Source organism: Mya arenaria, chromosome 15, assembly GCF_026914265.1.
Source record: "Mya arenaria isolate MELC-2E11 chromosome 15, ASM2691426v1".
Taxonomy (NCBI): Eukaryota; Metazoa; Mollusca; class Bivalvia; order Myida; family Myidae; genus Mya; species Mya arenaria.
The window spans coordinates 35871981-35888472 of record NC_069136.1 but is presented as its reverse complement, the minus strand read 5'-3'; the positions used below and the strand labels follow the sequence as shown (position 1 = coordinate 35888472).

At 33.2% G+C, this 16492-nt stretch overlaps 1 protein-coding gene across 8 annotated transcripts; it reads right to left on the bottom strand.

Annotated features, from left to right (window-relative positions):
• Positions 1 to 488: 488 nt before the first annotated feature.
• LOC128220605 (uncharacterized) lies at positions 489 to 4634 on the bottom strand. Of its 8 annotated transcripts, none has more exons than XM_052929064.1 (3): positions 4437 to 4634; positions 1302 to 3501; positions 489 to 929 (listed from the first exon to the last, which is right to left on the bottom strand). In XM_052929064.1, the coding sequence occupies exons 1-3, from the start codon at positions 4455 to 4457 to the stop codon at positions 751 to 753; spliced, it is 2400 nt and encodes a 799-aa protein (XP_052785024.1). In that variant the 5' UTR covers positions 4458 to 4634; the 3' UTR covers positions 489 to 750. The 8 variants fall into 8 exon arrangements, with proteins under 8 accessions (XP_052785024.1, XP_052785027.1, XP_052785026.1 ...); XM_052929067.1 differs by having other exon boundaries at positions 1302 to 3475; positions 4437 to 4632; XM_052929066.1 differs by lacking the exon at positions 4437 to 4634 and adding an exon at positions 4128 to 4275 and having other exon boundaries at positions 1302 to 3475.
• Between the last annotated feature and the right edge of the window lie 11858 nt (positions 4635 to 16492).

The following is a 16492-nucleotide window of genomic DNA, read 5'->3' as shown; positions in this document are numbered from 1 at the left end:
AAATTCAAACGATCCATGAAATCCATTGAATTACATTTACGTAAAATATTGCTTAGAGTTTACGACTAGTATCTGAAACTACGCGTCTTTGTCAAGATGTATACGATAATCATGAAAAGAGTAGACATATTTGCAAAATGCAACTGCGGTTATCGATGTCTGTGGTATCCCGATCGCTATATTTAGAACGATCACATTACAATCCTGTGGTTAAGCGATCAAAGAATGCACTAAGTTTTCAAATATATACAAAGAGAGTCTAGATATAACGACATTCCATACGTTTAAATTGATATATAATTCCATTCAAATAGAACAGAGGATGAAAACGGGATCATCATGCAGATGACACACTGAATATATACCTGTATTTGTACGAAAACTGTTATAAGTTGAATATTGACCAATCGATCAAATGTATGAATTTGTTTTGATTACAATGCATGACTTGACATTGATTGACATGTATTGATAAAAAAAGGCAGAGGAAACAGTACACTGACGTCTTTATTTCGTTAACAAAACAGCAAAACAACCAAACTTTCAACTGACAGAAATCTGAATCAAGACTATGGATAATCCTCCTTAAATCTTCCAGGTATTTAACTTTTAAATTATGTATTTTTTCGCTTTAATTTATTTGTTTGTATTATTCGGCTAAATGTTGTTTAGCCGTGATTATGCAATGGTTCAAATTTGCCATGTTTTTCAGATTTTTTCCGAAACAAAGTTCTAATTGGTATCAAAACTTCATTGGTGCAATGTATGATCTTTGTCGATATCCAACATAATTGTCCGCATGCAACTGAGTTGCATGTCTAATTGGTGCGCTATTCGTTGGGACACTGTCCTAAAAGTGACACCAGGACTTCTGCATTTCCATTGGCCGTTTTCCAGCTTAAATTCATGCTTGCCGCCGCCAAGATCCACTGAAAGAGTATAACATTGGTTAAATCAAATAAAACACTGGTGAGAAAGCAAAATGAAGAATGAACTTAAGGTCACCGCCACTATACGCTTTTGGAAAAAGTACCTAGTAAATGTATAAAGCCAGTCTTGAAACCATAACTATTGATTTAATTATCCCATAATCTAATAAGATTACAAATTCAACCCGTCTGCTTTAGTTCCATTCAGATATTCATTGACAACACTTATCAATGATTCTTTAATACAGATACTCGTACTTCTCAATTTTGCCAATAGATTAAAAACAAATGTAATACATTCGATAACGACGGTTCGATTTTGTCAGTACCTAAACATTACTTTCCGATAAAGACAACCAATGCTTAACTTACCTCTTATGCTAGGTATGTTCGGTCTGTCTATGTTGTTTTTATTCTCAGCGATCTCTAAGTTAAAATAACCGCTCTGTCCATTTGTGTTGTTTTCATAAATAGATACGTCATTACAGTATTTTACAGTATTGTTTGGATTTCCTGCTTCTGCAATTATTTCCCTTGCGGCAGCGTTGCCTTCCTGAACAGAAAGTTCATTATCAATGTGGTGGCAAGCGTTATCTATTTCCTTTTTTATTTCTTCTGGATTCATGCATGAAATAACTTGATTTTTTGATTCCTCACCCTCGTCACATCCGTTTGGTGAGATGGGCTGCATTGAGCGTGCATGCTCATTCTCCTTTTCATATGGCTCTTGTTTAATTTGAATCAATGGCAAATTTTGCTTGTTCTCCTTTTCATCTTTGATTTCCTTGTGTATTGCATTCAGTTTTAGAGGGTGTATATCTGATACACCTTCATCGGTGGAAAAATGCTTTCTAAGAAGAACATCTGTGTTTGTGGAATGGTCTACCCCACTGACAGTTATACTCAAAGCGTTTATGTCGCTATCGTCTTTTCCGTTGGCATTGTTGATGGCAATTTCATTTTTAATTAGGGCAGGAAACGTTCCGGAAGCAGATACATTCACTTCCAATGGTAGGAAATCGACGGTGTGAATGTCTCGCTTTGTTTCAATGTATTCCTGGTCAAGTGGATCCCTAATACTAGCAGTACTTTTATCCTGGTTTTGTGTGGTAGGATGTAAATATTTCTCTCTGAATGTCCTTTGAATCAATTTCTTTAACTGATCGTTGGAAAACCCTTCTAGTCCGTGCCGTCGGAGAACCTCAGACGGTTGATTGTCATAAAAGTAGTGGCTCCGTTTGCACCTCGGTGTGAATTTGCAGTCGTCTTCTATGAAAAAGTTACAAATATGCAGAAAGGGGCAACTGGTATTTTTGTTGCATTGTCCTCGGTTGTAAAACCTACAAACTATTGGTAACGTTGTACTGTTCCGACTACGTACGTCTTTACATATCAGTCGAATTTCATTCCCATGAAGATTTTCTACTCTGTGGAGTGCCAGAACCTTTTGGTTGTGTTTGGTTTTGAAGTTGTGGCCAAATTTGCAGCGCTCATTACTACAACCGTCAATTAAATAGAATTTGCATAAATGCAAATCGCTACATTCGTGGTTGTTTCTCACTTCTTTGGTATAAATCGGACATATCTTTAAATCTAACTGCGGCGTTTCAACAGTTTTGCTGTGTACTTTGACTGCTGATTGAGCATATCTACTTTTAATGAACTTCCGCAAGCATTCGATATTCTCTAATGATGGCTTATTTTGCTCTGCAAATCTCTGAAAAATTCGCCGAATTTTGACTGCTTCCCTGTCACTTTGCATGACAATTTTCATTATCTTTTCGCCCAAAATACATTTAAATTCTTCCGATGAGTGCTCTATTTTCTCAATTGAAAGCGGTATCTCTTCTCGGTTCGGCGATGTGTTATTTTCATGCATTTCTGGACGGTTATAAGTCGGGAAACTACCCACGTTGTTTGCTTGGGTTTCCATCGAATGTTTTATCATTCTTTCATTCGTTTGATTGATGTTATTACCTTCGTAATAGGAAGTATCAGAATTGTTTTCAGTACTTTCATGCATTATTTCCCTTTCCCAATCCATGTTTGCGTCATTCTTGGTTCCCTTATAAGGATGCGTTTGGGCCGGGGATTTTCGGTGTTTTCTGTACTCGGAGTAAGGCCGATGAATTCCACCATATTGTACCTTGGTCTTTAACGTTTTACCATTTTTAAGACGTAATGGTGTATTTGTGGGTTTTGGTTTCTTTGTCTTTTTCAAATAGTGTTGATCAACGTTCAGTCTTCTTTTTCTGTGAAAAGCTTTATCACTGTATGTTGGTACGTGAGCAACGTTGTCATTTCGATCAAAGTTTAAAAGAAAATCATTTTTATCGTCTGAGCAGTAATCATGAGTTCCATAATTGTCGTTGTCGATCTCAACGTGCTTTCGATATTCACCATTCTCGTCAATTTCATCCACGACCGTTAGTTCGCCTTCTTCTAATTCTCCATCGCTGACATCGCTGAGAGTCGCATGGCTCATTGTTGCGTGTTTCAGTCTGCTTGGTCGTGTCAAACTCGGAGATTTGTATTTACTTCTTATCCTTTCATTGTTAAATAAGAAAGAAACCTATTAAATGTTAACATACAGGTTTTAGTTAACAATAGTATTATACTTTAAAGCTGCACTCTCACAGATTTACCAATTTTAAAACTTTTTTTTATTTTTTGTCTTGGAAAGAGCAAATGTTGGCGTAAATATCTGCAAACAATGATATAAGATTGCTGGCAAAAGATCCGATCGCAGATTTTCATATTTCCGTTCGAAAATTAATGTTTTATGGCCTAAACCGTTACTAACGGTTTAAGAAAAATGCATAACACATCAATTTTTGAACTTAAATATAAAAATCTGCGATCTAATTTTTTGTCGGCAGTCCTGTATAACTGGTTGTCATGGATTTTCGCAAAAATTGGTTCGTTCGAAGACAAAAAATAAAAAGTTGTCAAAACGTTCAATCTGTGAGAGTGCAGCTTTAAATAAGAATCATAAATAACTTTATTTACTAATACCATTACCATTAACATTAACATTACGATACGATGACTCATGGAATATGATTATATTATTATAAATATTTAAGTTATATTTCCACACTTTTATATCCATTTACCGATGATTTAATAGATTAAATAACTTTTAATAGAAAAACAATAACGTGTGTTAATATCCTAAACTGCTAATCCCAATCTTACTGCGTAAATAGCTCACAAATAATTCACTCAATGTAAAGTTATCACCCGAAACATTTATGTTATCGTCATGATACCGCGATAACACTAGCTACATAGACTATCGATTATAACGCCTACGATTTCTTAAAAACCTATCCTTCATATTACGTATCGAAAACAAAGACCATTTTCGGAAAATGAAGTTATTGTATGCGCAAATCGATGAAATTTGATAGCATGTATGCATGCAACGGTATATATAGGTGCACCTAGTATTTTCTGTCAATGATATTTAAATATCTTTATGAGTGTTTAAACATCTTTGCTCACCTGTTTATTTTTGGGTTTCATGTCAACACAAGTTTTTGTAAATGGAATTCGGAACGTTTATTGTCCAAATATTCAACTCATGGTCAGTCCCTTAGTTGATATTGTATATTAAACATATTTTAATGCATGAGTGGTCTGGCTGGGGTTTTCCACAATCTGCGCGTTCCACTTTCGTTTTCAGTTTCGGCTTCGGCTTGTGCTTAAAATGGCAAAATTACATAAATTTGGGAGTGCCTACTCATGGTTACAATCATTATTTCTTTTAATTTACAAATAACAGTGAATCATCAGACCATTGGCTTTTTCCATATTTATAGGTTTTGAATCTGAAAGGTTTCTGATTCAACAACATACTGATCATGCTAGATCTACACCGCATTGTTTGTACGCCTACACTGGATTTGGCCACTTTATCGAATACACAATGGTTACGTTCAACTTTTATTTTTTTAGTAACTTGGTTGATGTTTTCCTTTTTTTTCTTTTGTTCTTTCCATTTTTGAGTAATTTCTGAATAATCTGTCAAGGATACAAAAATCATTTAAAACGCGTTACTGGTATACATGAAACTATATATATTTTGATTGTTTATTTGTGTGTGTTCTATATTTATGTTTATATTTGTGTAATGTGACGATGCGCTGTTTATGCTTAAGTCAAAAATAAATGTTCTGTTCTGGTCTGTATATATTTTTTAAGATAACTCTCACTTACTAGCGTGTGAATAAATGAATGACATTGTAGGGCACACATTGCGTATACCTTGGCGTGATACATGCAATAAGGCAAAAGTGCAAAGTTGCAGATATGTAATCGAAGAAATTGCTAACCATGTCTTACTTAAAGATGCACTCTTATTACCAAAAAGGATAAAGCACACTTAATAATATTGTTTTAATATTCCAAAAAAGATGAATAACTGTCGAAAACAATGGTTTTTATGAAGGATACAGAGATTGATTTTAAAGAAAGGTGCAGAAAACACGGTATTTCTACCTTATGAGACTATAGTAGACCATAATATTTTTTAGCATTCACCAATCATGTAATATTTTTGCGCTTTCTGCTATTAAATTCACTGTTACAATCTTGTTATCAGTAATTTATATCTTCCATAAATGCATTATTTAGTAAATAGTTAAAGGTTTATCAATCAAGCTGATGTTTGTTATACATGTTTATGTATTGATTTTGAATAAGATTGTCACTTTAGTACAAACTCTACATAAGTTACTATTTTACAAGATGTGAAAACTGATAGAGCTTTCCAAAAAATGTTGTTAAAAAAACTTTGTACATTTAAGATGAAAACTACTGAAATGAGAAATTCGATAAGAAACGCTACTGTTTAATTATATTTGAATGTTTTAATATGTTTTGTTTTTCGTTTTTATTTGTATAACCTGTATTCATAATTTTTGCATTTTGTCTTATATGAATGAGAAACGTTCTTTTAAATCCAAATAAATCATCTTTTGTCGATGTTGTTGAGTTTATAAAGGTCTGCCCACGCCCTATTTTATGCGATGCATTGTGGCTTGAACCATTCAGAACCTTAAGTGTTACTTAAAAAATATTTCAAAGCCAAAGGGGGGGGATAAATCGTCGTTCTGTTCATTTACTCTATAATTTATCCACACGCTAGTTATCGAAGGGTTAAGCTCCGCCCACTTGTTCCCGTTCCGATATGGGAGTTAATGTATATACGAAAGCTAAGAAAACACTCTGCGATAGTTGTTATATTTTGTGCTACGGAAAGATGTTTTTCGAGTACATGTACAGTCGAACCCCGTTGGCTCGAACTCCCAGGGACCGGCGAAAATACATTGAGCAATCGGTCCTTAACATCCACTTCGAACCAACGAGGAATTCGAGCCATGGGGTTTGACTGTATATATTAAAACTATTTTTTTTATTTTCATTTCGTTTTATATGACACTAAATCTGCCTTGAAAATATTCTATTTTCCTGTTGTAGCAAGTTATATATTTTATAATAAACATTCTATGTCGTCTGCTTTTGAAAATATTAAATGTTGAAAAACGAGGAATGCCTATGTGAACTAAGTGAAATTAATTGACGTACCTAAGGGTTGGTCTTTTCCATTAGGAATACGGTTTAACACGCAAGTACGCTCTATATTTCTAAATCGGACCACCAATAGCATGCTAACGATCGTGTTATGCAGTTTAACAATCGCATTTCGTTTTACTTATACTAATGGCATTCTAATGGAAACAAGAAAGACCATTGATGCAAAGCATCAAAGGGCGCCGTTTAATAGTTTATGCATTTGTTATATGTTGAAAAACAAGGAATGTCAAGGCCAACATGCATATTACAATGCATCGGACCGCATCCATGAAATTCTCAAAATATTTGTAGTATTCTGCTTAACAACATAGGCTAAAGCATTGAAATTGTAGAGTTTCAAGTTGAACATTTCATTATGAGTGTGGTACATTAATGAACACGACAGAATTAGGGTGATTCAATACCATGAGTATTTTGAAAGTAATGCTCTGGTCAAGAAAAAGAGGCAAAGGGCAATAATTCTGTAATTAGCTGAAATACAGCTATAGTCATTGTGAACTGCACTTCCTCTTGTTGTGCTTTACCATTAAATGATGTTTAATGAAATTCCAAAAAGTAGTTTTCTTGTTATGCTACGGACAGGAAAAGGAACAAAGGGAATAACTCTTGCAATTCGCTGAAATAGAGTTATTGTTCTTGTACACTGCAGTTCTAATCATTTAGGGGGAGGGGGCAAAGTCACCGTGCTGGAATGACAACTTGAAGGGAAGAATAAGTTTCTTGATTATATGGGGAATTCATCATAAAAAAGTGACATGAAATAACCATTTTTGTAGTACTTTAATAAACATTATCATTTCGTATGAAAGTTACAAACATAAATAGAACATAATTATTGAACTGTTATATAAAAAGAGAACATTGTTCACTAGATGAAATGCATTTATAACATAACATGCCTTGTTTTTAGCTGTTTTATAATACTAAAATGTATGAAATTGGACAAATTGCATAAAAAACTGGTCAATAGAGTTATTATGTTAACTTCTCCATTTACATGGTAAAGAAGAGTTGAAAATGGATGTTTTAGTTCATAGTGATATTAACACAAAAATAGCATGTGTCTTATAGGACAATGGCAAATTTTTCAAATATGATAAAAATAATGCATACAAACTGAATATGTATCAGACTATGCATGAAAGAAATAACTGTTTCTATTTTTCACAAAGGTTTTGAAATACAACAATGCACATATAAGCATAAATAGGCCAAATATGCACAAAATTATAGTAAACAATGTGTGAAAGTGATACTGAACACTTTAAATAATTTCTTTGTGTATTAAATTAATATATACCAGAAAAGCAATACTAAATCAAGTCCAAAATGTATAATAACATGAAGAACACCCCTTTATGAATATCTTCATAACAAATTAGAGTACATGTAAACAATAATCATTTATATAATTTGTATCAAATGTGTCTACTTCAAAGTGTGTTTTCATTTGCATTAAATTAATATATACCAGAAAAGCAATTAAAATAATAATAATAATAATCCTTAAATGTATAAGAAACTGAAAACAACAAAGAATAACACCCATTTATGAATATCTCCAAAACAAATCAGAGGTCACCTAAACAATAATCATTCAAACAATTAGTATCAAATGTGTCTAGTTTTTGTGTGTCTGTTCATTATCTTTAAATGAGCATCTTTAAAGTGAAACTCTTATTTGAAATCAATACATATAACAGGGCTTCCATTAAGAATTTGAAACTGGAAGTATAAACTTCCTGTCCATCAATTTTGGAAGTTTTACACTGAAATGTGGAAGTTAAAATCTCCCGAATACAATATCTTTTTCCACTATTTTTCAATTAGAATGTTAAAAATCAAGTAATTTGTAACTTTAACTTGCCAAATTCAAAGACTTATATTATAATAAATCATTTTATTTTATTTTATCATAAGACTGATTGAAATTGTGACCATAAAAGTAATATTGACACAAGGATTGAATATTTTGAACTTCCAAGCTTTCTACTTTGGTGGTTTTCTTCAAAATTATGGAAGTTTTTGTTCTTCCTAGAAATCAATTTTGAAAGTTTTACACTGAAATGTGGAAGTTAAAATCTCCCGAATACAATATCTTTTTCCACTATTTTTCAATTAGAATGTTAAAAATCAAGTAATTTGTAACTTTAACTTGCCAAATTCAAAGACTTATATTATAATAAATCATTTTATTTTATTTTATCATAAGACTGATTGAAATTGTGACCATAAAAGTAATATTGACACAAGGATTGAATATTTTGAACTTCCAAGCTTTCTACTTTGGTGGTTTTCTTCAAAATTATGGAAGTTTTTGTTCTTCCTAGAAATCAATTTTGAAAGTTTTAACCCATTTCTAAGGAGTAATATACTTCCTTTAATGGAAGCCCTGCATATAATTGTATTTATAACACACATCAAATTGACTGATAAAACAATAACTACTTACTAAATAATGCATTTACTGAAATATTGTTTACTGATTTATAACAAGCTTGTGACTCTGTTTATAATAGCAGAAAGCATGACAAATATCAAATGATTGGTGATTGCTAAAAGATTTACTGTAGTCTTCTATAGTATCACAAGGCAGAAATACCATGTTTTATGTTCATTCTTATTAGCAAATTGAACTCAAAATCCTTCATTAGAAACATTGTTGTTGACATCTATCAACCAATTTTGAAAAATCAGTACAATAATATTAATTGTGATAAGTCTTGTTTGGGAGTAAGAGTGCATCTTTAAAAATAGTGGGGGGGTTTTCACTTTATATGAAATATGTACCAATTCAATTTGACAAATGAGACAAAAAATTTAAGTTAAGAAATAGAAGTAGTAATTGTACATAATACAAAACAACAACAAAATTGACAAAGCTCAATATAACAGGAAATCTATTTGAAAACAAAAATTATTAAAGGCCATAATTATTTAAACTGAATTAAGGTATTTAAGTTAAACACACTTTAATAAAAGCTTAAACCGACAACATAGTTATTATCAAGGTACACTATGGGACTTTAATCCAAATTTTGAAGATATTTTACCGTGAATTAAAGTTATTTAAGTTTCATTTCACTCAACACCAAACTCCAAGCGAAAAGTAAATATTTTGTCTACATTTGATTTTTGTTTCACATTATCAGAGCTTATGAAATAAACACAACAGTTTCTGGTGAAATAAACTTCAGTTAACAGAAAACATAAGTTCAACCGAACAGCATTATTGATACACATGCAAAAAAATCATTTTGATTGATCTTGTGAGTCTTCTGAACAAAGCAGTTTTTCGATGTTTGAAAATATAAAGCAGTTTTATAAATTCATAAAAAATAATTAATAATAAGACAACCTGCTGAAATCATTTTAAATATTTTCTATGATGTCTAATGAACAATTTAAAAGACAATTTATGATAGTTTACCGTTCAATTTTGAAGAAAATATACATAATGTCATGTAACCATACATTTTTATAGCTAATAAAATGCTTAAAAATCAACCCTTTTCTTGTAAAAATTGATAAAGCTTTATTGGACTTATTCATAAAATGTAATCATTCAAATAAATGAATTTTACATATGATACTAACTCAGAATTCAGATTTAAAAACAATGAATGTACTTTCAAATTTAAATATGTAAAGAAACAAGAACACTATGTACATGTAGGCGGTAATGCCCCTCCAAAAATGTCAGATTGAAAGTTCTTTAATATTATAACATGTAAACAGTCTCTGTAGGTAATCGATGTCTATTTGTTTTTTTTTATCAATGGTATTCTTACATTTAGAATTTTTCACATTAAGTCTTCACTCTTCAACATTTGAAGTTTGGTCTGTTCCCATGCGTTTGTACTTGTAGTGTGTGCACAGATGATAAATACTCAATTCTGAGTCAATGCTGATTTGGTTTTTATGCCCCTTCAGGTTCTTTACCCATCTAGAATGTTTAGTGCTGTAAAGGAGAAAAAAATGTACTTTAAAAGCCTTTCTAACTTATTAGTATAGATAATAATACTGCCATACATATACAAAATAAAATATAAACAGTTTAATATTTCTCGACATTATTTAAAAAAAAAACAAGCTGATACATACATGTAGATAATATATAAAGAAAATTACTAAATTTATTAATAAAATTCATCATCATCATCATCATCATTGTCATCACCACCACCACCACCACCACCACCACTACCACCACCACCACCACTTGATTATTGAATACAGTGAGTTTATAAAACAACAAACACCAACTCAAATATGTTTTATATGAAATACTCACATCATCTCTATCAGATGTGACTGCCTTGTGGATGACATGGATGTCAAATCTGTCTCAATGATCTAACATAGTATTTGATGCAGGCTGGAATTCTTCATAACCACAATTTGATGACTTGGTAATATTCAGTCATTTTCCTACCTGAAAGAAATTAAACTTCTGATTATCAACCGGCAGAAACTACAACTATGAAAGACAAATGCACATGTATCAATTATGCATTCTGCACTAATATCCGTTTTAGCCAAGAGTAAATTGGTAAGCACAAATGTGTAGTTGTGCATATGGTTGATAATGATTCACAACAGTACGGGGTTTTAACGAGACCTACACCAAGCAAATGAATGTCGCTAGTGTCAACGCTGTCGTGGCTTCCAGCCCGAAACCATGTATGTCTTTTCTTACAGGTTTATTTTGAAAATGTGCAGTTTGTAAACAAATAATGGATATGTTCATGTAGTATGGTATGTTAAAAATAGGTCACATACCAAAACACATCATTTTAAAACAAAATTTTAAGTCTAATATGTCTAAGATAAAACAATCAAATAAAAGATTACATACTCATATCATATACATAAATAATGTGCATAAGTACATTTAAAAATACGAAACATGTACATAATGCACCAGTCAATTGTAACCATGGCCCCCCAGGTCCGGGGTTATGCCGGGGATAGCCAGGGAAACGGGCTGTGTTTTACCTTTCAGGTGGCCCTGCAGTGCCGGGTGAATGCGGTGGTTTTGTCTTCGAGCAAAATATAGCGGGGAATATGCCTTACCTTGGCTCCCTGGGGTGCGGGGGCATATGGCAGGGATTTGACCATCAGTTCGTCCTCACAGGACGAGGATTTTACCTGGGATTGGCTGGACCGAAAGTCAAAGTAACCATGCCCCACCACCGCATTCACCCGGCACTGTGGGGACACCTCGAAGGTAAAAACACGGTCCTTTTCCCCCGCTATCCCCCCGACCTGGGGGGTGGGGGGCGTGGTTACAATTGACTGGTGCATAAGTAGATGTAACATGTATATTTATAATAATATATATAATTATAGTACATGTATGTAAAAATATTAACACGCTGTCTTAACATTTAGCAAATAAAAATGATTTAAGAATTCCAAAGATAAATTAAAAAACAAACATTTTTGAACACATCAACGTACAAAACTACTCAAAGATACTTACATACATAGCCCTTTGATACGAATATCCCAGTTCCATGCCGATTGTTGACATTCGATTGTTGACATTCGTTTTTCGACAGAAAATCTTCTCTTACGCGTATAATTCACTTATAATTCATGTTTTACTGTAATGACTCAAATTGTTAGGTGTATCGTAATCAACTGTCAGTGTGCACTTTGAGTGTTTACATATTTTAAACGTATATTCATGATAAAATCATCACCCGAGTTTCCAACTGCTACGATGTAGAAATTACATTATTGACCTATGAATAGCGGGGAAATACCTTCTGGTTCAAAAAATAGCAACATCCGGTATGTGTTACAACTCGGGGACAATCGTAATAAAATTTTACTAACGTCACCTTCAACACATTAACAAATAAAGTTAGGTGAACATTTAATTCTAATATCGATTAGATTAAAGAATAAAAGATTACCTCATGGTTAATCAATGCAGTAAACATAACAAAACAACATAAAACATAATTATTCCCATTCACATAATTACCGGTCCACACATTTTACATTTCCGGCATATGATATTTCAGATATTTCAGGTAACCAATCGGAAAACGTAAACGAATCGGGAACAGTTATTAAACTTATTTGTCGTTCTTCCTAAATAATGTTTTGAAGATAAATTGAAGACTATCTATTCAACCATAAAAAGCATTTTTAACATCCATGCAATCGCCACCCATTTGCATTTTTTAATCATTATAAAATAACAGTAAACCCCAACTGTCAAACAACTTAAAAACCGCTCCTACCACGAACTAAAATAAATTCCCATTCCATAATAGGCGCGCACTTCAGTGCGGCGCCAATAATGCGTTATGTTCAGAAAATGTCAAGCATTTAGGACGTTAGGATAATGTTTGTTTCATTTGAAAAATTCAAATTATAATTGCATTTAATATATAGTACACCCAAAAGTACGCAGCCGCTTGCACAAGATCCCCCCGCCCCCGAAAAGGAAGAAGAAGAAGAAAAACCCAGACAAATAATGAAAATTGCAACACAAAAAGGATAAAGGTTGTTAGGGTGACTAATATCTCTAAATAGAAACATCCATATTTGCTTTTATTTTTCTAAAAGTATTACTTTCATGTGACACTATATATAATAGATAATTATTTGTTAGAGAACTCGCTCATGGTTTGTAAATTGCACATTTAAAAAAAAAATAGTTAGGCAAGGTTGCAAATCAGTTAAATCTAAGATACAGACAGATTAGAACCTTCAGCAAATGTCTCTATTATCTCAAATATCATCTTTGAAGACTGCAATTTTGAATACCGTTACTAACAGGATTAAGCGATTCATTATAGCGCGATTATTTGATTGACATTTTCACGTGATGTAATCTATGTATTCTTAAAGGTCAAAATATACATCTACCGGTGTTGTATAAGTCTCTGTGGCCTACTGGTTTATAAGGCGGTTTTCTATTTGCCTTGCCTTTAACGGCATGGGTTCGCAACCCACCAAAACCAAATTACTTGTTCATACTTTCAATTGCATTGTATATTTCTTCAATTTCGGAATCATAGAGTAAAATGATGATAAAATAAGTGTTTTCAGATGCATAATCGGGAAAACTAAATTTTCGTCCAATAACATGAATGAGTGCCTTTAAAGAATCGTAACAAAGACATCATTACAAAGACTAAGCGTTTTCTAAAGTGTAGGAGGTAAAATCATTCTTTGATTGACTTATAGTATTCGCCTTGAGATACCGGACTTAACAAAACTTGTAATTGAATGCGCCATTCTTATGTTTTGGTGTAACACAATAAAAACAATAAAAAAATGTTTCAATTAACGATCGCAAAAAAATTACTTCATGTTCGTGAATCCGAAAATAAATAGTTTATATATAATCCTGAATAAAATAATGCACATGCGAAAGTTTGGAGAGAAGAGGTGAATGAAAAAAGAAAGTAGCGAAAAGGGAGAATGGTTAAACAGTGGGTAAAGTGATGGATAAAAAAAAACTTAGTAGAGCAGAAAATATGGGAGGAGATCAGGGGAGGCTTATAAAGAGAGTGGGTTAGGTGAAGCGAGAGAGAGAGAGAGAGAGAGAGAGAGAGAGAGAGAGAGAGAGAGAGAGAGAGAGAGAGAGAGAGAGAGAGAGAGAGATGCGGGAGGTAAGAGACTAGAGGAGAGTATGTTGAAAGAGATTGGTGTGTCCACGTATCGTGCGCGAGCGTAAACGCATGTAAGATGGTAGCAATTTCGTAGTGGTGTCCATATGTTAGAAATCGAAAGAGGACGTTACTCCGGCACCCCTCGAAATCAGAGACTATGTAAATTGTGTGCTAAACAAGAGGAAGAAGATGAGTACCACTTTCTCTCCTTGTGTCCGGTGTATGATGATTTGCGATTGTCACTTAAACCGCGTAGATACAGGACTAACACAAATATCCATAAGATGCATGTCTTACTAGCATCCAGAAATGAGAGTATTATTCAAAATATTGCTTTTTATCTTGCGATTAAGAGACGACAGTTATACTTGATGTTCTGTCTTAGTGAAAAACGTAAAAGGTGTGTCGTGCATGTTCATGAGCATTCATGTATATATGTTTGAATGTGTAAATGTTCACTTAAAACACTGTACTGTATTTATATTTGTAAAATTGAGTACAACTGTTTCAGGGGCTGGAGGCATTAATCACAAACTAAATGTCTTGTCTTGTCTTGTCTTGTCTTGTCTTGTCTTGTCTTGTCTTGTCTATGAATACAATTATGATTGTCATAGCAATGCTTTGCTGAATGGCGTGTTTCATTTCAATACAGGTGCGAAATTGCAATTTATGAAATAAGGTTAGAAACTTAAGCAACATATCGTAACAGTATCTGTCAGTGATGACGAGAAAGGTTAAATGTAATAGTAACTAATCCACAGCCCGATATATTCAAACTATACACGAACACTTCAGCGATCTCGATTGTTTTATGGGTAAGTACATGTTGTGTACTGTGTGGTCAAGGGCAACGTTACAAAGACAAACGTGCGTATCAGTGAATGGCGTTGTTATTTATCCGCACGATATTTATTGTAACGTCAATTTTTAAGTTCAGCCTACTTGTTAGGGTTCTGATATCGTCGGGTAAAGTGACACTCTTATTCAACATCGATACATACACATGTATAACAATCATCACTTTTGACTGATAAACCTTTAACTACTTACTAAATAATGCATTTATAAAAAATATTAATTACTGATAACATGATTGTAACCGTGTATTTAATAGCAGAAAGCGCAACAAATATAAAATGATTGGTGAGTGTTCAAAGATTTACTGTGATCTACTTTAGTCTCATAAGGTAGAAATACCGTGTTTTCTGCACATTTCTTTTAAATCAAACTCGGTATCCTTCATAAGAACTATTGTAATCGACATGTATTAATCTTGTTTGGTATATGAAAACAATTGTGTTATATGTGGTAAATCTTAATTGGGAGTAAGAGTGCATCTTACTGGCCTTATTTCGGTGCTCATTCTCATCATAAAACCCCTCTTCGAGCACTAGACTACTGCGTCAAACTAGTGTGTGTATATACCATGAGATAAATTACGTCATATATGCCACGTCGGAAGGCAATATTTTACTTATAATATAGACTTAAATCAAAGATAACTTTTCGCTTACTTCACCATTTTAAATGAAACAAAGGCTAGTCAATGCAGCTTAAAGAGCCCCACCTTTGTTTTATAACCGGAGTTTGATAAGGTGATTAGTTTCTTCAAACACTTCAACAAACCTGTTTCCCAAACAATGTTTTGACAGTGCTCCGTCAGACGGCCGTATCGTGAAAAGGTTTGTCGAAGTGTTATAAGAAACTAAACTCGCAATCAAAATTTGGTAAAAGACCGAAGGTTGGGCTCCGTAAGCTGCATAGACTGCGCTATGTTTCATTTAAAATGGTAAAGAAAAGAAAAAGTTATCATTGTTTTAAGTCTTCAATCGAAGCAAAATATTGCCTTCCGACGTAGCATTTATGACGCAATTTATCACGTGGTATACACACACTGCAAACAAATCCTACAAACAATTTCAAACAATGCATTCAGTAAAAACTTTTCTATTATTTCTCGATTTTTTTTACAAAAAAGTAGGGATAGTAGGGCTTGTTTAAGAAAAGGTAGGAGCCTAACAAAAAAAAGTAAGGAAAAATAGAAAAAGTAGGGAAAGAAGGACCAGCTTGAAAGCCTGCGTTAACAATGACACTTTTGAAAGCGCAGTGTAAAGAACCAGCATTACTCCAGAAAGCACCAGATTCAATCTAGATGACAAATACTAGTATTCAACAGGAGGTATTGCCCGGATTGCCATTTTTAACTTAGTGGAATGTCCGTGTATAAAATGCGAACCACGTCAATTTTGGACCCCTTCCCAGAACTTAACTTTAAACGGGCATGAAGAGACCCACTGACATGTATTGTGTTTACAACTATTTGTT